Source organism: Geospiza fortis, unplaced genomic scaffold (genome assembly GCF_000277835.1).
Source record: "Geospiza fortis unplaced genomic scaffold, GeoFor_1.0 scaffold396, whole genome shotgun sequence".
Taxonomy (NCBI): domain Eukaryota; kingdom Metazoa; phylum Chordata; class Aves; order Passeriformes; family Thraupidae; genus Geospiza; species Geospiza fortis.
In genome coordinates this window covers 3,091,986-3,116,186 of record NW_005054345.1, presented here as the reverse complement: position 1 = coordinate 3,116,186, position 24,201 = coordinate 3,091,986, and the positions used below count along the sequence as shown (strand labels likewise).

Sequence of the window (24,201 nt, the reverse complement as noted above, 5' to 3'; positions counted from 1 at the left end):
ATGCTGTGTGATGCTCCCAAAGCTGGTTTATCTTTGTGGTGTGAAAAGCTGAAATTAATTTTGCTCCCTTTTTTCATTCAAGTGGAATTTAAAATTAAAGATGTGCATTTAAACATGACAGTTTTGAAAGCAGACCCCCCCCAAATTTTCCACTAATGTGCACAGAACTGATAATAAAGCTCAGCTGAGAAGGAATTTTCCCATTCTCTGCCAAGAGAGTAATGCAGTAAAATTATTCTGCTGCGGTGAAAGCACTCCAGTGTTAATGGCATTTTGATTTGTGTGTAGGCAACTGGACCCAGGTGTCCTTGGAAGGAAGAATGCAATCTCTGGTTTTCAGCCAGCTACAAAACATCTACTTAAATAAGCCACAGCTAGGAGTGGATTTAAATTAAAATGCATTTCTACAATGAAGGCTAAATCTGGTCTTGTTGATCCTCTTCTGGTACCCTCACGGTGAAGTTGGTTGAAAAATCAGAAAAAATTGGCTCATGTTGTAAAGCTGTTGTGTAAACTCAGTTTAAAAATTCAGAATGAACCTGTTTGAGGTGTAACCTGGCAATGATGAGGAAGAGGAATCCCAAGGAGGGAGGGAAGGACCTGTTCTGTGTGCTCAGAAGGGGTAAAAATGTATTCTTACTGTGCTGCAAATCACATTAATAGTGCTGTAACTCAGAGTCTCTGTATTCTAGATGAGAGTGCCCAGCTCAGACATGCCCACTTCAAGAAATGGTCCCAATTTAACCAGTGCTAATTAAGGCCATGATCTCCTGCAGTAATGAGAATTTCATTAGTAAACAGTTGGCAGAATCAGCCTGTGGTTTTACAGCAGTGAGAACGCTGTCAGATCTCTCCTTTCCATGTCAGTGGCTTCTGGGAAAGCAGCTGCTGGTATAGACTGGGAATATGCAATTTTCACCCCCTCGCACTGGATTAAAGGCTGTGTTTTCTGTGCTTTAATCTCTGCTCAGTGACAGTTGCTGCAACAGAGAAAGTAACCTCTTTCTGGCTGTTTTTTAGGTTGTGAAATATATTTTCATGCACTGTTTCCTTTTTTCTTTCTTTGCTTTCTGAAGAACTCCTTGTCCTGTCAGGTTCATATTTATTGCTTTCCTGGCAAATGCTGTTCTCAGTCAGAAGAATGCCATGTCAAAGAAATGAAAGGGGATATCTGTTGGCAGTTTTCCACTGAGGTTTGAATCTGTTCTCTACAATTCCCTCCCTGAGCCAGCGTGGGATGCTCACAGTGCTGAAGGAACGCAGTGGAAGTGCAGGCACAGCTCCTGGCTTCTCCTTCTGCCCCTCTTTGTGCCATCCTGGGACTCAGCCTCCTGCTCCTGGCTCTGGGCTGGTGTTACTGCTGCAAAAGTCATGATTTGTAAGAGTATTTCTCTCTTGTGCTGAGATCTTCCATGAATTCTTCTCACACTGATTTGCTTTTTAGGATCAGCTCCATTAAAAACCTTTATTATGTTGTTTTTAAATACCCCAGGTAAGACTAGCATAGGGAAGAATAAAGATATGGATTTGGTGGTTTTTTTCTGGTTTTACTTGCTGTCTGAAACTGAATTACACATTTCAGCTCATGACAGTGAGGAATATGGGGAGATATCCTGATAGGATTTCCTGAGTAGCTGTAACATGGCCTGTCTCTTTCTGAAATTATCCTACTGGAGGCAGGAAATATCAGGTCTATTAGTGAAACAGCTCTCCAGCTATTAGTTTTTACAGCTTTAAATAGTCTTATCTCAATGGATGTGTTTGCCCTGTGGCTCATCTATCACCCTAAAATGTTTTATCAGCACCTGAAAAATCTCAATGAGAAGAATAGCCTCAGATGTTGCCCATTCAAGGGGCTTTTGGATACAGAATTTTATTTTTTTTTAAAGAGTCTTTTAAGATCTGATATTATTTGCTGGCTTTTCAACCCTGTTTCATAGCTCCTGTAGCACCACTTCTATAAATACTCCTCACCAGCAAAGAAAGGAAATCACAATAGATTAAAGGAAAATCAGGTTAACAGGCAGCAATCTCTGCCCATTCAGCCTCAGACATTTGTGAAAATAAAGGATTAGGAAGAATTACTGCCAGGTACTAGCTGAAAAAAAAAATCCCTTTTGTGTCATCTTTGTCTTCTCTAACAGTTATTAGAGGTGTAAGAACAGCTCTCAGTGTCAGAAGTGATCTGTATTTGAAATGAGCAGAAGTCACAATGATGTGAGATGCTGCATTTTTTGTACATTTTGTACTGTTTATTTGACACCCAGATGATGAGTACCTGTTTTTTTCTGTAAAAAATGCTGTTTCTAGTTTGAAAACAAGTTTGTGTGTGTGTTGTCTTGAGGCCTGATGGAGAGGAGATGGAGACAAGGGGTGGGACATGGAGGGGTTTTCTTTGTCTTACCCTCTTACAGGACTTTGGAGCTTTCAGAGTAGGTGAACCTGTGCAGGATTTGGCCTCAGTCACAATGAGACATTATTTTTAATGGATCAAAAGCCAGAAGAGGAGAATTAAGATCAGAAGGGTGATTGTTTCATGTCCAGGTCCTTCCAGAGGCCAGCCCCACATCAGAAAATAATAGTTTTGGTAACAAAAATGATGATGCAGAGGAGTTTGTTGTAAAAATGTGGAAGTATTCTTTGGTTGTAAATTCGACCATAATTTGCCACCTTATTTTCTTCACAATTAAAATGGGTGGGAAGCTTCCTTTTACGTTTGAATGAATTTTTCTACAGAAGGAAACATGTTCTGAGTTCTGAAGCAGGGAATAAAACAGTTTTCTCAGAGCAGAAAAAGCAACTTTCTGAAAAGTGCACAGATAATTCTGTAAATTCTGCTTGCTGGCTCCAGTCTGATCTTCCTTTCAGCTCTGTTGTGTTTCAGTTTTTCTTTTAACAGGAAACTGCCTTTTAAAGAACCATCATCTTTGGTGAGACTGCAGAGGAATTATTTAGAGGGAGCAAAGGCTCCCAAACTTGGGACATGAACTCTGCAGTGGATGTGTTGCACTTGCAGGCTCCATTTTCATGGTGGGAATTTGATTTTCTAGTGTGATAAATCCTAATTCAGCAAATTAGAGAGCTGGTTTGGGACTTCAGCTCACCAGAAAGCCACAGTCACCAGTGGAGAAGGAGCAGCAATGGAGAAGAGGACAACAATGGAGAAGAGGCAACATTCCCCCTGATCCATGGACCCAAGGAAGCAGAAAATGACCTGTGCTTGCTGTCATAAATTTCACATGTTAGACCTACCTCTAATTAAATCAGGTTGTAAATTATGTGTAAGACCTGATGGTGCTTTTTAGTTCTCCCTGAAAAATGTGTTGAGCTCTAGGAAATTCTGTCTGCTGGGTCCCTGCTCCTGTTTTAGCCTCACTTCTGGTAATTCCCCAGTCCTTCTGTGTGTTCATTCACTCTGAGATGTGTGTGGTGAGAGGCAGCAAAACAAAGACAAGCAGAGGAGAGAAGCTTGAAAATTCCACATGCTGGGATCACTGTCATGGTTTGAAGTTCTATCTAGAGGGTGCTCTGTGTTTATAATCTTGGTTTATCTTTTACTGCTGTTGAAATGTTGGATGTGTGCTGTATTTCCCAGCCAGCAAAGGTCCTGTGGATGGAGAGGGCTTTCTGTAAGTGGGGTTTTTGCTCTGTTTTCTTTTTTGTCATGGACAAATGATTAACAGCTGAATCAATTGGGCCAGAGGTTGAGCAAGCTGTATCACACAGGCACATCTCGGGTTCAGGCTGGGGCAAAGTCATTTGGAAGAAAAAAAAAATCAGGCACAAAAGGCAAACAGAAAGCTTTGCACAGCCTGAATCATCTTCCCCAACAGTTTGTCCTCAGTGTCCAGAGGGCAGTTTATCACTGTGCTCAGTAACTCTGGGTTAAAAAAAGGCTGCCTGAAATACAATCTTTTATTTGGAGCAGATTCCTACATGGATTCAGTTAATGTGCCTCTCTCTGTTAAATTGTTATCATCAGGCTGCCAAACCAGAAAGATGTCCCAGCCAGTTGCTGATTTTGCAGGGACGTGGCTCCACAGGCAGAATAATTTCATTTGTGAGGTAACTGTGACACATTAAGGTGTAGCACTCATCCAGGTAATGGCCCTGAGGTTGTTGGGTTTGTTTGTTATTAGTGAACATGAATCATTTTATATATAGCACCCATCATTGCCATACTGAGCAAATTAAAATGTATTTACTCTATCACCAGAGCACTCAGAGAGGTGTCCCAGGGTGAGAGATTGTGCTGCTAAAAGCCAGAGTTACACAGAGTCAGGCTCTGTCTTCTCAAAGACCTTGTCCAGCAAGAGGGAAAACACAATGATACTCCTCATTTTGTGCAGGGAAACACAGATTCGGAGAATTTTGCTCCCTCTAAGATGCTTGCTGTAGGCTAAGACTAATAGGAAAATGAAAGGAAAGACTCTTGTGTCTCAGGAATCAAAAAGCTGTGCCTGGAGGGAGAAGCAGCAGGATGTGAAGGCTCAACAGGCAACCAAAGAAAAACTTCCAGGTTCTGTCTGATCTGCCTTTGAAAGCCCAGCTGAGCTGATTGATGGCCACCAGCCCATGGTAAGTTCTCAGCCCAGTCAGGACCATTTAAGAGACAGAATGACTCCGTGTAGCAGCAAGAAAACACCGAGACATTACACTGGATACCCTGACAGGTCCTGGTTTCATGGGCTCAAGATTTTGGGGATGTGGAGCAGAGAACCTCTGAGGCATGGCCCAACCAGGGCTGGGGCTCTTGTCCTCCCCAGCAGCAGGAGAGACAGGGAAGGGCACTCTGAGGGAAAAGGCTTTCCCTGAGGCATGAGAATAAATGCTTATGCCTCGTGTCTGACCTTCCTCTGGAAGACAGACATGAAAAGCAGCCATAAATAAATGATTCTGCACTCTCTTCCTAGAAAGCCGACTTGAGTTTACTTATCGCTTCCTTCTTGCCAAGACTCAAACATGTTTCATTTGTTGAAATATTCATTTCCCCCATCCCTTGAAAGGAGCATTACAAAGGAAGGTGCAGATTGCTCCTGGGCAGAGCTTTGCTGGCCTCGGGAAAGCCGTGTGCTAACCAACCACTGCAGTGTTTACCTTGTGAGCCTGCCAGGTGCTGCCTCATCTGCTGTTTACAGGGTGGCACAGCAGCTCTGCAGTTCCTTTTTTGTGCTTGAACCCTGTGCAGGCCCCCAGAGCAGACAGGGTGGGGGTGTTGGTGGTGTGGGACCTGCAGCAGAACCTCGGAGCGATGAGCGCCCAGCTGCTGCTGCTGCTGCTGCTCTGCCCCGTGCTGGGCACCCACACTGCTCATGGCTTTGGGTGAGTGAGAGCTTCTGCAGGAGAAACCAGCAGGGTCAGCACAGGCTTGGGTGTTGTAGGGGCTGTAATTGCCGTCCTGAGTGGTTTCTGCAGCTCTAATGAATGGCAAAAGGCATCAGCATAGGGCAGCAGCATTTCTGCCTTCAGAGGAGCAGTCCTGGTGATGAATTGGAGCTGACAAATTGCCATGCTCATGTTGTAATGTGGAATTGGTTGAACATGCAGCTTCCTTCCATGCTGGCTGCCCCACAGAGGGCTGGGCACACAGGGGGTTGTCTCCTTCAAGTGCAGAAGTGGTGAGAATGTGGCTGGGAGCTGTTCCTTTCTGCTGGTGTAACAGATTTTGCTGTTTCAGAGAGCTGCATCTTGTAATCTTTCCAATCTAACTATATTTTTGCACTGTTCTCTGAACTTTGAGCTTTGATTTCATGCCTCAGCAAGCTGATGAGGTTTTGTAATTCCTTTATTCAATGTGATTTTTAATATGCTATAATGGGAACCCCATGCCAGGCACTAAATCAAACTTAAAGCTTCAGCTGATGCTGTTCCTTGTCAGGGTGGAAGAATTGGGAACGTCGCTGTGGTAGTTCCCTTGTCAAACTGGGTATGAAAAGAAACTAATTGTCAGCATTTTACTAAAGCTCCCCACTTGAAGAAGGTGGAACAAGGGAGCATTTGTCTGGGACAAGGATTTAATCAGAAATCCTGAATCCACCAAAAGAGGAGGCAGCATTTTAACTGTGGCATTGTGGAAACCTTGGAGACAGCTGTCACATGAGGGAGTGAGAGTGGCTGGGGTGAGCAGTGAAGGCTCACACTTGGGGTTCAGGTTTGTTACTGGGTTGAAAGGGATTAATGGGTTAATGACTCGTGAGCTGAGAGTAGACTCTAAGACCAGTGCCTTTGGCCAGCTTGGGGGAAAATGGGCTGCTGGGCAGAGAGAGACACTTCAGCCTGGTTTTGAGAAATGCTGAGTGCATGCCAGGCCTTTTCTTGGGACTGATGTTCATCATGGAGGTGTCTGACCTTGGAGCCACAGAGCAAGGGCAGCAACTGATGAAGGTTTTACTGCTTGCACAGCTTGAGGTGAAGTCCAGATTGGTGGACTGTGGGTTTAGTTTCCCATGCAGGCACTGGAGAGTGGGTCAGGTTTTTACAGAATCCATGCCAGCGGAATCAATGCCATCAGGATGAGGACTGAGATCCAGAGGTTGCATGCAAGGTGTGGTGAGATCTAACAAGTGTTAGTTCTCCCTGGTGTGAGGTTTCACACAGGCATTGGCTGAGGGGCCAGGTCCTCAGAGCTCACGGTTTCACATCCTGAAGCTATCGTGTTGTTGGACACAGTGGCCAGGAGTCCCTGAGCCCCAGCGTGGCCAGGGCCAGGCACGCCCACTCCGCCAGTGCCCCACCACAGCCCCGCGACTGCATCCTCTCCTCCTGGTCCTCCTGGAGCAAGTGTGACCCCTGCCAGAAGAAAAGGGTGAGTGTCTGTGCTCTGGGGACCACTGAGAAACCAGGAGGTGGGACCTTCTCTGAGCTGTGTCCCTATTGTCTGTGGGGTTGGGCAAACCGAGGGGGGCTGCTGAGAAAAGCCCTGTACAGATGAGACCGTGGGTTTTGCTCTCAGGTGGCTTTTAGCTCTTCAGCTCACCACCCCCAGTAATTCCAGTGCTTTCCAGGGTGCCTCACTGTCCTGAGAAGGGGTAAGGCCAGGCTTTGCAGGGACTTTCCAACACAGTCCTGTCCTTCCAGCATCAGTGCGAGGCACCTTCCCCACTAATGGTCCCCTATGTGACCTGGAGATGCTCGGTGCCTCTCAGGATTAAGATGCTTTTTCTTGTCTGCCAGGCAGCATTTTCCACCCGAGAAGCCCCATCAAATGAAAGTGATGATCCCAAGAGCGTGAAGAGCAAAATCCCCGTTGCTAGAGAGACCTCTGCTAACAAGTTGGAGAAGCTGTTCCCAGGCTTAAGCAGAAATAACCAGTGATGGGAGTTGGGGGGAGAGCGAAGCTTCGTATCAAAGAGTTAATCTCAGAAGCCGGGGAAAAAAGGAGGGACAACATATTGGATGGAGTAATTGACTGCCTCACAGCAGTGTTGTGGGCGGAAAAAAAATCCCTAATGATACAGAGGGGCAAGTAAATACACTGACAGAAAATAACAAGGGATGTCGTTACCAGTGCTAATTGAAAGAGAGGAGATGGAACTGGATCCTTCCTCACTCTTGCAAAGTCCCGCACTGCACTGTCAGGCTCATTTAAACAAACTGTCAAAGAAAAGCAAACTTTCCTTCATCCCTCCCAATCCTCAACCCTTCCTCAGTAAAATTAAAACTGTCGCAGATCAGAAACCTTTGAAAGGAGGCAAATTACCAGCTTCACACTTGTGTGCTGACACTTTTCTCTTTTAATACGACAGAGCGTGCTTAGATCAGATCCCGGCGACACAAAGTTTGTTTTTCAACCAGAGAAGCGTAAAATTCACCATTTCTGCGCACTTGAGTCAATATTTTTTATTTCATCGCAGTACAGATTTGCCCGCCTGGAACAGCCCTCTCAGTTCGGTGGAGATCCCTGTGATGGCTCTGACAGGGAGGCTGAGCAGTGTGTCACAAACAGCCCTTGCAGGAGCAGAGCTCGCTGTGATGGCTTTGTGTGTGCAGTTACAGGTAAGCATTTGGGTCTGGTGCTGCTCAGGTGTCACTCCTGATGCCCCTGTGCTGAACTTTGTGCTTCCGCAGGGGTTTGCTGGGCCAGAGGGATGCCAGGAATTAACCTGGCTCCTTCCGTGCTTGTGTTTGTGCCAGCAAGTCTATAAACCATTTTTAGAACTTCCAAAGAGGAAATTGTAACCTGGTTATATCAGCAAAACCTGTAGCACAAGGGACAGCAACAGGAGCTCAGCACCTGAGATGGGGCAAAGGAAAAGCCTCTGCTCTGCACCAGTGTTTTGCTGAGACTGAAAACACTCAGTAATTGTGGACATGGGGAGAGAGACAAAAAATAATACCATATACAAGGCCTGCTGAAACAGCATGTTTCTTCTCTCAAAAAAAAAAAATTACCAAAAACATTTTATATTTTTTTATACTTTTAATTATTGGGGGTTTTTCCTAAGATAAGCAAGGAATTTTAAGATTATAATGCTTTTGAGTGAAACTGAGCAGATGGAATTTGGAGATCCATGCAGATAGAGAAGCAATTTTTTTTTCCAGCTAGATTCATTCCAGGATTTTTTTGTTTTACTCTTAGACTCCATGTCAGGGAGTGTGATCACAGATTGTTTTATGGGTGACTTTCCCCTTCCACCCTAGGGAGATGCATTGCACGGAGGCTGCTCTGCAATGGAGATGACGACTGTGGGGACCAGTCAGACGAGAAAAACTGCAAAAAAGTGTTCAGGAAATGTGACCAGAAGATGGAAGAGTACTGGGGAATAGAGAACCTGGCCAAAGGGTAAGGCTGTGACCTTGGTGAGATGCTCTCTTACTTAAGGCTGAGAGTGATCAAGTGTGACTTCAGACAAACACTGAGCACAGTGAAGCTGGAGCAGTTGCTGTGTCCAGGGGTGAGCTGGGATCCAGGAGCCTGATCCAAACCTGGGGGACATTGACCTGTTGGAGCAGGTCCAGAGAAGGTCACCAGGTTGGTCAGAGGGATGGAGCAGCTCGGCTAAGAGGAAAGGCTGAGGGAATTGGGGTTGTTCAGCCTGGAGAAGAGAAGGCTCTGGGGTGACCCCATTGCAGCCTTTCACCTGAAGGAATGAACAGAAAAGATGGAGAGAGGTGATTTACAACCTGGGGGGACAGGACAAGGGGGAATGGCTTCCCATTGCCAGAGGGCAGGGTTAGATGGGGTATTGGGAATAAATTCTCTCCTGTGAGGGTGGGCAGGCCCTGGCACAAGATGCCCAGAGCAGCTGTGGCTGCCCCTGGATCCCTGGACGTGTCCAAGGCCAGGCTGGACAGGGCTTGGAGCAGCTGGGGATAGTGTAAGGTGTCCCTGGCCATGGCAGGGGGTGGGACTAAATGATCCTTAAAGGTCCCTCCTAACCCAAATAATTCCATTCATCCTTGGGTTTGTATTCTTAGACCCTGTATTGGTTTGGTGGGGAGGGGAAAAGGTGTTCAAATTCTTTTGATTTCTTCCATGACATTGAGACATGGTGGAAGTTTTGTGCTTTGTATGAGTGGGGTGGGGTAAACCTGCATATTAGCAGCTCTGTGGGGATTAAAATCTGAGTTTGAATTGATTCAGCTTTTGCAAGCTAAGATTATGACAACTTTCTGTAAGATCAGACTGTGTGAAAAGAGGGGGTTTTTTCTTACTCTGCAGGGAAAAATTGCTTTTTACATTAAAAAAAAAAGAAAAAGGAAAATCATATTGCAAGAAAAAAATATAATTTTCTCATTATTCTCTGGAGATATGGCTTCTGCACATGTCATTGCTAATGCTTTGTACTTCTGAGTTTAATCAAAATTAAAAATAATGTTGGACAATTATAGGAACATGCTTCTCATCTCTTTGAAGCTACAATTGCTCAGTAATTTGCTTTTAGTGGACTTCCCTTTTTTTCCAGATTGTTCTAAAATTAGAGTTAATTTTTTTACAACTTCAGTGTCATTATCATGCAAACTTCTCTCTCCCCAAAATCAGGAGAGGCAGATCCAACAGAGTCCTGGAGCACTGATAGTTTTTTTGTGGGGGTTTTCTGATGAGGTTTCACCCCACCAGCAGCAATGGGAAAAGCAAGTGATGGGGTTTAATCTCCTCATCTCCACAAGCTGCAGTGCTGCATCCTTTCTTAGAGCAGGCAGGTTTAGGTTTCTGTCCATCATCCACTGAAATCAAAGGAAAACTCCCTGTGCTTTCAGGGATTACTTGAGCTGTTGCTTGAGCGCCTCTTTTCTTGTTCCCCAACAATTTTTACTGTGATCTACTGATCCCTGGTTGTCCCTGGGCCAGCCTGGCAAAGATTATGGCTGATAAACCACTGAATGAAGAAGTGGGAATTAAAAATCAGTGTGGATTGACGGCATGGATTGGCAAACCTGGCTTTGAAGGTTCTGATGGGTGCTGTGGGTATTTGGGGGTGCTCAGGGTGAGCAGCCTGGTGGGGTGAGGGTTTGGCTGATGCAGTTTGTTCTGCTCTTCCTGGAGAACTCCAGTAAAAGCCACAGGGATTTTTGCTGCGTGTACTGGTGGCAATAACACTGGTGTCATTCACAGCTGGGGGATGAAAATTGCCATTTATATTCATCAAGTGTCTAAATTCAACTCTGTCTTTTGCTTTCTCGTTAGTCAGGTCCTTCTGCAGCACCTGGGTTAGTTGGACAGTGAAAGAGGCCAAGCTTTCTTTTGGGGTTTCAGAGTAAAGAAGTGTGAAACAAAGAGCCTGTGGCCAAATAAAACAATCTTTTGTCTCTCTCAGCCAAGACGTTCAGTGTTTAGCTCTGAACTGATGGTGCCATAAAAGATTGCTGTTCTGCTTCACCTACAGGTTGAATATCTTCACAAACAGCTTGGAGGGGTTGGTCCTTGATCACAGGTACTATGCTGGGGGATGCTCTCCCCATTACATCACAGACACCAGGTTCAGGAAGCCCTACAACGTGGAGAGCTACACACCAGAGGTGCGTGCCAGAGGTGCCTGCAGATAAACCCACACACACATATTCCAATGATTCAGTGCCCAAAGCTTCATTGCTGGATCATTTTGTACAAAAAAAATCACAAAATTCTTGACGCCCAATAGGATCAGGCTGATTTTTACCCTATTCTGGAACATCCTCATACCCTACACACTCCATGATGTTGAACACACCGCAGGCTTTGTGTGAAAATTTGTTCCTGTCATGCATCAAAGCTGTATTTCAAATATATATTTGACCTTAGTGCTTCTGATGGCATGATGTTTATGAGTGCTGCCCACTAGGAAACCTTTTCTTTTTAGAATTTGTTCTTTAATTGATACCTGTGTTTATAATTTCACCTTCTTTGCATAAGATTGACATATTAAGTGAAAGCCTGAGGACCTTGCAGTATGGAGGAGATAGGAGCTTTCCTGCTGCTGTAAATCAAGTATTCTTGAAGTACCTGTGTTAATAATAATAGTGCTTTGCAATTATACAAGGCTTTTCATCTTCAAAGTGCAAGCATTAATTCACAAGCATATTTGTGTCTGCATTCCTTCCCCATGCTTCAGGTGTACAATCACTGTGCAGGAAATGAGACGTGTTGTTTTTCCTTTCTGTTTAGACCAAAGGCAAATATGAATTTACAATGACTGAATATGACTCCTACTCAAATTATGAAAGCACTGTCCTGAAGGCAAAAGCTACACAGTCAAGCTTCAGCTTCGGTATAAAAATACCAAAAGTGTTTGAACTTGGTTACAGCTCAAATGACATGAGGTTCAAGAAGTTCATGCAGAGGATGAAAAGATTTTCCTCAAGTGTAAGCGCTGCTCCATTTAATTCCCTGTATGTGTGTGTGTGTGTGGGTGTGTGTGTGTTGGTTTGAGGCTCCTCCTCAGGTCAGCAGCCAGGACTGGGATAAATCAAATCCTTTCCCCAACTGGATTCTGCCATTTGTTCAAGGCTTGACTACCCCCACAGTGCCTTCCTTTGTGTTTGCAGCATCCAGGAGCTTTTCCATTCAGCTCTCAGCCAGGATCTGGGCTGCATGGCCTTTGAAATCAGCCACAGCTTGTTGAGAGGACTCAGTGATGCTTGAGGGTCCCTTCCAGGTGTGGAAATTCTCTGATTCTCAGTGTGGTCTGTCCACTGCCCCGCTGGGCATCCACCTTTGAATGCTTGTAGTGAAAAATTGAAACTGAAAAGCCTGTTCAACTTGAATCTGTAACTCCTACGACTGCCATCATTTGTTTTCTTTTTCTTTTTTCATCTGTTATTGCCATAAACAAAGGTAGCTCATATCAGTGGTGTGATGCTGTCACCAATCTGTGCCTCCTTTCAGTATAAAGTGTACTCAGGAATGGCAAAGTACTCCTTGCTTCCTGCAAAGTGGAATTTCTCACAACAAGATCAGAGGTTGATGAGAAGCATTTGCAACAGATACCCATAAAGAAACCAAATATTAAGTCCTGAATTTATTATTTAAGCTGCAGTGTTCTATGCTGATCCCTCCCTGATGTGCTTGTCCTGCTGGCCCAGACAACTGAACACTAAATTCTTTGAACATAATGGAAGACATTTTCTGTTCCAGACTTTGATGCCAGAAAGGGGAGAGAAAAAAATTATCCATGTTTAAATATCTACACAGAACCATATAAGTATGTGTGTGAGAGAGAGTGTTTGTGTTTTCTTTCAGTTTTGATAAGGGCATAGGTGTTTGTGTTTTCTTTCAGTTTTGATATGTGAAATACAATATCTGTGAAATACAAATATTAATCTGGGTCAGCCATTGACCATTTCCTGTACAAATCCTGATTTCAGATGTCAGAATTTTTCAGGAGGGAGCTTGTGAGAGATGAAGTTCCATTAGGGGCAAAGCAGTCCTGCAGGATGCTGAGGTGTCCTTGCATTCTGGATGTGCCACAGCAGAACCTGGGCCCCGCCTTTTCCTGCGTCCCACCATGGCCTGACTCTCAGGAACTTTTACTACTGAAAGTTTTGCTTTTGCAAAAAACAGGAGTTTTTTTGGGAGGTGAAGAATAGTTAGGAGATTTCCACTTATAGGATTTCCAGTTGGAAACTGTGAAATCAAGAAATCCCGACCAGCGCCGATGGTTTAACTGAGAATAACAAACACCCATTGTCCTGAAAATGCCATCCCTCACTCCTCCTGGGTTCTCCTGCCTTTCCTGCAGTCCAGCAAGTTCCTCCACGCCCGTTGTGAGCTGGCTGTCGGTGTTTACAAGCTGAAGCCCCGGGCCCTGATGCTGCACCACGAGTTCCTGCGGCGGCTGCGGCAGCTCCCGGTGGAGTACAGCTACGGGGAGTACCGCGAGCTCCTCAGGGACTTTGGGACACACTTCATCCAGGAGGCCACTCTTGGAGGCATCTACGAGTACACCTTGGTCATGAACAGCCACGAGCTCCACAGGGCAGGTACGTGCAGCTGATGGTGGGGACCGAGCTTTGGAGTAACGGGAGCCTCCTGGAGATTTCATACGCTCTTGGAGGTTTATTTCTCACCCAAGATAGCTCAGCTGCCTTTGGAGGCATAAAATGAGCAGCGTGGCTTCTGTTGCAGTGCTGGAAACAAAAAGGTTTAATAAAAGGCAAAATAATGAACTCTTTACAGAGAAAAACCGAGCCAGGTGGCAGAGGTTCTTGCTCTTGGTAAAACACCTCCCAAAAGCGATTTGTTTCTTTGTTCACTTCTTTTTCTAGTAAATTGCCCAGGTGGGACTTTTGGCTCCTGTCCAATTAGCTATCCCTAAGTTTGAGGTGAAGTCCCCCAGGTCCTATGAGATGCCTTTTTCACCTAATTGAGGAGAGAAACTTCTTGGCTTCTTTCCATTTTGAGGGGACAAAGGACAGTTTTGTCACTCCGTCAACAGGGGACAGACACATTCCTACACTTTGGGGCCAGATTTTGGGTGGGAAAACCTCTGTGCAGGCACACAGGGATGGGTCAGGTCTGAGAGGGAGAGGGAGATGATGGGAGAAGGGCTCCATAGCATCTCAAAGAAATCCTGCAGGAAATGTGAGAGTAGAGGCAGCGAATAAAGAGGTTTTCAAAGCATGCTCAGCATCATGGGCTGGATTTAGTTCACAAAGCCCTGTGTCAAGCATTTTAGACAACAGCATTTTAGAGGCTGACAAGATGTTGAGATGAATGAGAATCGTGGATCTTAACACTTCTGTTAGCTTTGAAAAGCTTCACCCAAGTTCTTTTTCCACTGCCTTTCAAATGGCAGTCTTGGAACACCTTTAGCCTCGAGAGCTTTTCCAGCATGTAGGAAACAGTAAATAATTTGCTGGGTGACTCCTGTGCCTGACATTGCTCCTGCTCTTTGGCTCTGGCTCCCTTTGTTGTGAGAAATGATGATTGTTGTGCAGGACAGAGCGAGCAGTGTGACATTAATCAATAGCTGCACTCTCAATTATTTATTCATTGGCAGGGGAGTGAGGAACTGCCTCTGCTGTCTGTTTGCAGAGGCATTTACTGGGCTCTGCTTTGTGTAATACTCTGCTTGTTTGTTCTTCTGCTGTGTGGGAAGTTCCTTACCCTGCAGTCAGAGAGAGGGACAGAATTTACATTCACATTTCAGGTATGCACATTCTAACAGAGCTTCCCAATTTCTCAGCTGTTACTGTGGGCCCATCACAAGCCACGTTTGTTTGAATTAAAGTGTATTATTGTTTGCATCAAAATGCTCAGTGTCTGCTGCCCCAGATCAGGATCCTGCAGCAATAACAACATTTTCACACAAGTGCTGAACTGGGCTGTAAGTTCTCAGCAGGGTTTTGTAGGTCCAGTCTGAGCATTCAGGTTTTCCCCTTCAAATCCCTCATTATATTTGTGGTGGAACTGAAATTTTCTTTTGCAGATCTGGTATCCCACCCTGTGTGACATGGTTGGTACCTGCTCTGCTCTCACACAGAATCCAGTCTGCCACATCTTAGAATCCTTCAGGCTGGAAAAGCTCTCTGAGATCAGGGAGTCCAGCTGTTAACCCAGCACTGCCAAGGCCACCACTAAACCATGTCCCCAAGAGCCACATCCACATGTCCCATGAATCCCTCTGGGGTTGGTGACTCCAGCTTGCCCTGGGGAACCTCTTCCAGGGCTTGATAACCCTTTTGGGTGAAGAAATGTTTCCTGGTGTCCCGTCTAAATTTTCATCTAGCACTTAAGGCTCTTCTGGCAGCAGAGAATTGGAGATGTGAGCTGGTAAAAGGAGGAGAAGCTATTTCATCTATTCCTCCTAAAGGAATTCTGGGGATGGGGAGGTGTGGTGGGCAGTCTGTGCTCAGACATCCTCTGTTTTCTCACCCACTGCAGCTCTGCTTAACCCAGCACAGCTGGGTGGGCGACTCAAGTCCTCCTCTTCCAGCATGTACCTCTCATTTCCACTTGGCTTCTGAGTTCTGTAAAATGTAGAGATTTCATTTCATATAGTTCTGTTAAGTAGCAAAAAACCCCTGATAAATAACCTTCTTCATCATATCTTTCTTTTATTTTCCGAAAGCAAAAATACTTATAAATCTCATTTTCTCTGTAGGTGGACGTAAAACATGAAATAATTGTATTAAAGCTTTACAATTTTTGTGTATTTAAGGTTATTCTCTGAGTGATGTCCACAAATGTGCACAGAAGGGCTTTAACACTGCTGTGAGTTTTGGTAAATTCTCTGTGGGGCTTGGAGTAGATTCAGCTGCCTGTAATGCCCTTTTGAAAGAGATTGGAGGTAAGCACTGAACACTTCTGCCATTTCTTTTCTTTGTCATAGTGAAAGGAAGGTTTTGTCACCTTGCCTGCCTGAAATATTCCCCCACTCCCTCACAGCCACTTTTGAGTCTGGGGGCCAACCCCAGCCAGGCCTAACAGAGGAGGAAATACCTCAGAGCTTGGGGTTTTTCCAAGATTTTCTGTGTAGAGAGCGAATATCTGCTCAGCATCCCAGGGATGCTCAACCATCACCCACCTGCTCAGCTCTGTGTTAAATATCAACCCCTACCTCTCAGCAGGGCAACCCAGCACGCCTCTCTCTGCATCCTGATGGGGGAAACAGGGAGGTGATGGTGCTGTGGGGAGCTGGGGGTGTGCACAGGAGGAAGGTGCGCCTGGAAATCCATGGGGGAGAACAGGGAATATTGAGGAGCATGGGGCTGTGGAAGGACCTAAAACCACAGGGAAGGAATTCAGGGGAGGGATGCAGGGTGCAGGATGGGGAATTCCTGCAGGGGAGCAGGAGGGACACAGGACACACTTTGCAGGAAACCAGGTGAGCAGCACCTGAGGGCTTTCTCCTTTGCCCTCTGGGTGGGACGGGTCCTGCCTGGGAACGATTTTGCTGTCAGGGATAAGTGCAGCCCACAAAGGCACAGCTGGGCACTTCCCTGAGTGCATTTTTGCAGACAGCACTGCCAGGAAGCAGCTTGTGGAGGATTTCCAGGTGCTGGTCCGTGGAGGAGCGAGTGAAGAGATCACCACCCTGGCCCACAAGGACCTGCCCACGGCCCAGCTCATGCAGCTGTGGGGAGATGCTGTGCAGTACAACCCTGAGATCATAAAGCTGAAGGTACTGCACCCTCCCCTTCCTCCAGCCCCTGCTGAGCTCCTTGGAGAACTCTGTGTTTAAATAAGCAGGATTTAAAGGAAAAAAAAGAAAAAAAAAAACAAAAAAACAGGGATAACAGACTGTGGTGGTGTTTGTGGGTCCCCAGGATGAGGGAAGAGATGAGAATCTTGACTCTGTGTTTCAGAAGGTTGATATTATATTATATTATATTATATTATATTATATTATATTATATTATATTATATTATATTATATTATATTATATTATATTATATTATATATATCTGTATCTATATATAATATATAAGTTATCTATTAATATATCAATATATATTAATATATATAATATATAATAGCATATCATATTATATCATTATATCATATCATATTAAAAATGCTATGCTAAAACTATGCTAAAGAAAGAGAAAGGAGATATCAGAAGGCTAGAAAGGAAAGAACAATAAAATCTTGTGACTGAACAGAGAGTCCGACGCAGCTGGACCATGATTGGCCATCAAGTAAAAACAATTTACATGAAACCAATCAAAGCTGCACCTGTTGGTAAACCATCTCCAGACCATATTCCACAGCCATCAGATAGTTATTGTTTACATTTCTTTTCTGAGGCTTCTCAGCTTCTCAAAAGAAAAATCCTAGCAAAAGGATTTTCATAAAATATGTCAGTGACAACAGAACTTATTGTGCAGCTTCTGTAATGAGTATTCAGAAATGCAAAGGTGGGATGCTTTGAAGGGACTGTGGCTGGAAATACACAAAGCAAGCAGCTTTAACCCTTTAACTTGGCTGTGCAGATGTCATTTCTTGCAGCCTGCCAGGCAGATCAGATGATCACCTTCTGTTTTACCAATGTATAACTTACCAAAAATTGTATCTGGCAGCATGCATTTTATAAGGACTTCCATTTTCCTTGATGTTTATCAATTTCTGTGAGCACCAGTGACCATTCTTTGAGGTGCATTTTCATTGTGCAGCTTAGCTGAACCTTAAAAACAGGAGTTAGGCTTGGAAGAGTCGAGGAGTTTTGATCCCTGGAGAGTTTTAGAAATGCAAAAAAAGCAAGCAGAAGTGTGCAGCAGTTCTGCCTCATCATCTTTAATGCCAAAATGAGTGAATAGTACAAAGGTGCAAGAGAACATCCTTTTAAACAGGAGTTTGGACTGGTAGAGGTGGAAGTTGATTTATAGTTGTTTTTCCTTAAAACTTTAAAATTTAATTTTAGGCAAAATTTAATTTTAGGCAAAATCTAAATTTGAAATTTAATTTTAGGTGAAATTTAATTTTAGGCAAAAATCTTTACATCTGTAAAAGGGGTTTGTTTCTCAAGAAAGAGGTGGATTCTAGAAAGGTGAAGCAAGCACAAATCAGTAATTTGGAAATACAGCCTGTGCCCATCTGGCACATGCTGCAGCCCCTGCTGTGCTGTGGATTGACCTTCCAGAAATGCCCTGGGAGGTCTCAGGGCAGGAGACAAGAGAAATGCAGCCCTCTGCACACATCCCCCTCTCAGAAAAGCCTCCCATGAGGAACTGAGGTGTTCTTTGTCTTGCCTGGCATCACTGACCAGGCTGCCCGGTGAAAAACCTCAGGCAGATGTAATTTGGATTTGGTATCTTCATTTCCATACCAATATCCCTGTGGGGCTGGAAGATCAAAAGTATCAGTGGAGTGTGACTAAATGTCAGCCCAAGAATGCTTAGTTAGGGAAAACTAAAGCAAATCAGTTCATAAATCATCTGCTGGAGGGACTTGGCAGGTCACTCTTAGTGTATTTCCTCATTTGTATGGTCTGAATTCAAAAAGCAAAGTATGGATCACAGATAATTGATGAAGAGTGGATGTACAGCAGCAGGAAATGAGGATTTTTTTTTTTTTATTATTGGAACATTCTTTAGTTCTTGTGGTGTGAGCCTGTGTTGGCAGGAGGGAGATCTTTGATGCTGCCTGTGTGTGGGCTGCATGGCAGCATCCCTGCAGGGAGGATGGGAATTTGGGATGGATCCTCCCATGGCACATGGAATTATCATCCCACTGGCAGTATTGACACCCCACTTTAACTTTCCCTTGTTCTCAGGAGGAAAATAAATGAGTGAGCCAAAGTCTCCTTGGTCCTGCACCTTCACTGCATGGGCAAATTCTTTTCTTCTCTCCCTGACCCCATCTGCAGATGGAGATCAAATCCTCTCCCTTCTGGAAGGCAATGAAACCCTTATCTGGGCTCCATAAGGATAAAAGCCTGCCCTGAGATGCAGGAAGGTGGAAGTGCTGGTGTGAATCCCTGTCACTGGTGCCCCTGGCTGTGCTGAGGGAGATTTTTGTGGATGGTTTTTAGGGGATGCTTTTAAAATCACAGTAAGAGCTCACTCAGAAAATGTAAGTTTGGGCAAATCTGATCTAAAAATGTCTGCACCAGAAAAATGGATGAGAAAGGATTTAATGAAACTCAAATTAGCCTGTTTCTTATCCAACAGGTTGGCTGCTATATTTTGTTACACAAAAAGTTTTGTTACTCCTCTGGTGTTGGAAACCAAGGGGAGCATCCCTGGGAGTATTCCTGACCTTGTGGCCTCATTGTTCACAAGGTTTTAGCAAACAGCAATGGGAAACCTGGAGTTTGTGCCACACAGCCTCCATTTCCCCCTCCAGCTGTGCCACCACCCAGCCTTGGGATGCTCATGGGAACTAATGCATGGGAATTCACTGGGAATTAATGCAGTTTCTCCCCTCCCTTTAGGCAGAGCCACTGTATGAGCTGGTGAGTCCCTCTGACTTGGCTGATTCCATGAAAATAAAGGAGAATCTGCGCCGGGCTCTGGATGAGTTCCAGCTGGAGAGCAGCTCCTGCCGCTGTGCTCCCTGCCTTGGGAATGGCATCCCCTTCCTGAGAGGTACAGGGGGGCTGCTCCTCTTTCCTGCCCTCTTGACTGAATTCACAGAATTCACAGAATTATCACAGAATCACTGGGTTGGAAGAGACTTTCAAGATCATCGAGTCCCACCCAGCCCCAGCACCTCAACTAAACCCTGGCCCCCAGTGCCACATCCAGGCTTTGTTAAACACACCCAGGGATGGGGACTGCACCACCTCCCCGGGCAGCCATTCCAGAACTTTATCTTTAATAAGATAGAGAATGTCAGAATTTATTCCAGCCTTTATTTCCCTTGGCACAGCTTGAGGCTGTGTCCTCTCATCCTGCCAGTGCTGCCTGGTGAAGGAGCCCAACCCCACCTGAGCACAGGCACCTTTCAGGGGGATGGAGAGAGTGATAAGGAAATTAGTTGGGATTTTGTGGGGAGCTTGTGGCAAGAAAGCTGCTCTTCAGTTTTTCCTGTCATTTCTTTATCAGGGAATTACTCTGTGTTTTTAAAGTTGCTGTGTTTGTAGAGTCCTGGTAAGTAAAGGCAGTAAAGTCAAGGGATGTGTCTTTGTCACGGCAGTGACCATTATCTGTATCAGTTTAAAGATGAATTTGTTACTTCTCAGTTAGGCATTTAAAAAAAATCCTTGACATCTTTAAGTCTCCTCCTTTTGATTTTAAGATTGCTTCCATCCTCCTGGAGAAGTGACTACTGTCTCAGCATTAATTAGTGTTTGTAAAAGGGTTTTGAAGATGAAAAGCCCCATGGAAGTGGCAAGCACAGTGATCACCACCTCCCCCTGTTTCTGATAGAAGCTCTCCTCCTCTGTAAGCAGGCTGTGATTTAAAAAATGAAGGGGAAATATAAATTGAATGAAAACTGCTCTGCCTAAACAAGAGATATATGATGTGATGAGAGCTTCTAACAAAGGGACCATTTTGTCAAGTGCCTAATTCCAATCTGCATCTGCAAAAGTTCTGATGAAAATTGTTATCATCAAATTGTATCTAATGCAGAAATGATCACTTCAGGTACCAGCAGCTGATTGTAGCACTTCAAGCATTTGTCTCATGGTGACCTTTGTTTAAATAACTTTGTAGGAGCTGAGTCCAGATTAGTATTTCATTTAGGAGCTCTCAGCAGAGGTTTAAAATGCCCATGTGCTTTCCTGAGTGGGAGCTCTTCTCCAGGTTCCTGACATGGGATGCACATCCCTGGGCAGCCAGAGCAGGGATATTGGGCTTTTCCTCTGACACAAAGCCAAGTTAGGGTATTCCTGTCCTGACTGCTCTTTCTTGATGCTGCAGTTTGTTCTTTATCAGCTTTATCAAGAGCTCTCTCCACCTGCAGTGCTGTGTCCAGGTCTGAAACCCCAAATGCTAAAAGGAGCTGCTGGAGTGAGTCCAGAGGAGGCCACAGGGAATGCAGGATTAGATGAGATGTTGGGAAGGAATTCCTGGCTGTGAGGGTGGGCAGGCCCTGGCACAAGGTGCCCAGTGAAGCTGTGGCTGCCCCTGGATCCCTGGAAGTGTCCCAGGCCAGGCTGGACAGGGCTTGGAGCACCTGGGACAGTGTAAGGTGTCCCTATGGTAGGGGATGGGATGAGCTTTAGGGTCCCGCCCAGCCCAACCCATTCCAGGATCTCTCTTGGAGAAGAGCAGGAGGACTCTGTGGTGCCCTGGCTTGTGGAATTGCAGCAGTGAGGCTGAGGCTGAGCTGCAGGGCAGGAACAAATGTCAGGGGAGGCGAGAGGGGGTGCAGGGCAGTCACAGCTCCCCTGTTTATTGGTATTGATCCCTTCAGCGCTGGAGAAAAATGATGCCATTTCCCCCAGTGTCCCTTGCTCCCAGAAGATGAAGTGCTGGGGAGAAGTGGATGCCTGCTGGGAAGTGCGGCTCTCTCCCGGTGTGTAATTCCCCCCTCTGTGCTGTGCTTGCTTTCAGGAGCAGAGTGTGAGTGCCTGTGTCCCCTGGGCACCCGCGGCACCGCCTGCGAGATCAGCAGGAGCAGAGGTGAGAGGGGCCCAGGGACAATCCCAGCAATGCCAGGGCTGCCAGGGGACTGGTGCCAGCCCTGGCTGTCCCCAGTCTGCCCAGTGCACCCAGCTGGGCCCCTGCAAAGGGGACAGATGTATTTTCCCTGCCCTCTTCTGAATTGCTGTGCCCTCTTGAGAGGGGTGGGTTTATTTTTGCATGTGCATGCCTTGCAATTGGATCAAAATAGGAATTTCTGCCTGATTAACAATGCCTGGAAGGCCTCAGGTCTCCTCCTTAGGAAACAGCTCTGTTTCCTAAGTTTTTCCCTTTGATAAAGCCAGCATGTTGCAAACTGTTCTCCACCAGATATGCTACCATGCATTTTAATCCTAAAATCTTATTATTCTGTTTTGAAGCATTTATTAATGCTTCTTGGTCACTTTATGTCTCCTCTGCCTCCTGACTGATGTTCTTAACTCCTTCTAGTTTAGCATCATCTATGAATTTAATCATTTTGTTTACTTCTTCCAGCTCATTAATTTAGATGCTAAACAATACCAGATCCCAGGCACCCAGAGCTCTGGCACCAACCCACAATTTGATGCAGTGCATTTATCACTGGCTTTGTTTACAGCCTTACCCAGTACTCATTCTGCATGGCTGTGTCCAAACTGAGCCAGGCTGAAATGCACTTTAAGCCAAGATTTCTCTGAACAAGGGGGTCAATTTTTGGGGGTCAATTTCTAAGGCAGTCCACGGAGCCTTGAATGGTGCAGTCACTGGTACCTTGCTTCAGTCTGTTTTTCACACTCACAGTCACATCCAAGCCTCCCAAAGCTCACATCCATCCATTTGTCAACACTGCAACTTCATTTCTCGCTCCCATTTCCTCCTTTTATGTGTTGCCTCCGTGATTCTCAGTATTTTGAATTTATGTCACTCACATGCTCAGGGTCCAGAAGAATCAGTGTAATAGGCAAAGCAATGGAGGGAAAGCTGAATAGTCAAGCTGTTGTTCACTGGAGTGCTAACACTGCCCCTACCACCTCGAAATGTGGCTGAGATGAGTTTAGTTGGTCTGTTTCCTATCTTGGCTTGGTCTAAGACAAAGAGAGAAACATCCTTCAAGCAAATATAAAGCTAATTGCCTTTTTTCCTCCCCTTTCATGTCCACCTGAGGTGTAGTTTGAACCAACACCAGAAATGCTGAACAGAGAATTAACACCTCTGAAACAATCCCTCATTGTTAATGACTCCGGTGCATTGTTAGTGACATGGATGGGGCAGAGTCAAATTCAAATACAATTCATGGGAGCTGACAGCTCTTCCCATGGAAAGAGCTGCTTGTTTCTGATGCTCCTGTCCAGCTTTGTTGTTGTTTCTTTTCCAGATGCTGCTGTCAATGGAGACTGGGGGTGCTGGGCCAGCTGGTCCCCGTGTTCAGGAGCTCAGAGGACGAGAAGGAGGCAGTGCAACAACCCTGCCCCACAGAATGGTGGCTCCTCCTGCTCAGGGCCAGACTCTGAGACAGTCCCCTGCTAGAAGGAATCACACAAAACTGATGGCCAGACTGCTTGGGAAGGCATCACCTCACTGGCTCTCTGAGCTGGCCTCGCTCTGCCCGTGGGTCTCACCCAAATCACAAACGTTCCAGGAGGCACTGGGAGCTGGGAGGGTGTTAGGAACCACACCTTTGGATGTGCATTGTCCTGTGGGATTGAATGTGCTCACTGACCTCAATCTTTTGCCTTTTCCCTGTGTTTGTTGCAGCGGGCTAAATGAGACAAGCTTTATCTCTGTCTGCATTTCTAGCTGCATGCTTTCAAACTGTACTGCCTTGTTGGTGAAGGTTCCTCTGAGATAAGAGGAGACGCTTTGATCTCACGTGCAGCAGGGTGTGCGCTGATGCACAGCTCCTGTGTCGTGTGGAGCAAAATCCAGCACATTAAAGCCTAAATCTCAATGAGCACAGCACCATCTAACGTGACATTTAGAGCCACCGTGCCTCACTACCCTGCTCTCCCAATTTATTGTTCTGTTCCCACCCCTGCCATGGGCAGGAACACATTCCACCATCCCAGGTTGCTCCAAGCTCTGTCCAGCCTGGCCCTGGACACTTCCAAGGATCCAGGGGCAGCCACAGCTGCTCTGGGACAAATGGAACATTTTGAAAAAGCTGTCTGCACATCCCCAAGGTCTTCTGCCCTTAGTAGTTGTGTTTGCCCCAGACAAGCTGTGGTTAACAAGTGTGATCCCATCAAATCCAGTATTCCAGCTGCTGCTGGGTCCACCCAGGGTGGGACATCTGACTTGGAGAGAGCTCACTGTGAAAAGAGACAAACTGGTTTGCCTTTTATTACCACCCCTGGGGCTGTGCATCACAGTCCAGGTCTGACACCAGAGGAGCTTTACACAGCACTGTGCACCATTTCATGAGCCTGCATCCTTGCAGGGACGTGCCTCCTGCAGCTTTGCTGGTGGTAAATGATTTTTGTGAAGGCATTTGGTCGGGCCTGCTGTGAAATAACCAGGGACAGCTTTGCTCCAGAAGGCAATTCCACCAGTGCAAAGTTGCTCATGAGTGCTGCGAGTCTTCTAACACATCTGCAAGGTCAAACTCTTCTTCTGAGAGGCTTTTTAGCAGAGCTGGTGCTGGTGGGCTGGCATCATCCCTTCCTTTCCTTTCAGACTGACGTTGTCTGAATGCAATTCCTGTGAGAGCAGCTCAGGCTCCCTGACACCTGAACAATGGAACATGCATTTAGTTGTAGCCCTCATGCCGCCTCCACACTTATCCACAGGGCTCC

The 24,201-nt window shown here is 45.7% G+C and overlaps 1 protein-coding gene across 1 annotated transcript; it reads left to right on the top strand.

Moving 5' to 3' along the window:
* Nucleotides 1-4,962: 4,962 nt before the first annotated feature.
* C8B (complement C8 beta chain) lies at nt 4,963-23,035 on the top strand. Its single transcript, XM_005423009.2, is given in 15 exon segments — nt 4,963-5,079; nt 5,081-5,119; nt 5,121-5,166; nt 5,169-5,322; nt 6,670-6,805; nt 7,854-7,995; nt 8,641-8,782; nt 10,827-10,959; nt 11,585-11,782; nt 13,158-13,398; nt 15,579-15,707; nt 16,378-16,541; nt 19,294-19,447; nt 21,362-21,430; nt 22,785-23,035. Coding segments are annotated over 15 exon segments (2,016 nt in total). The 3' UTR covers nt 22,937-23,035.
* Nucleotides 23,036-24,201: the final 1,166 nt, after the last annotated feature.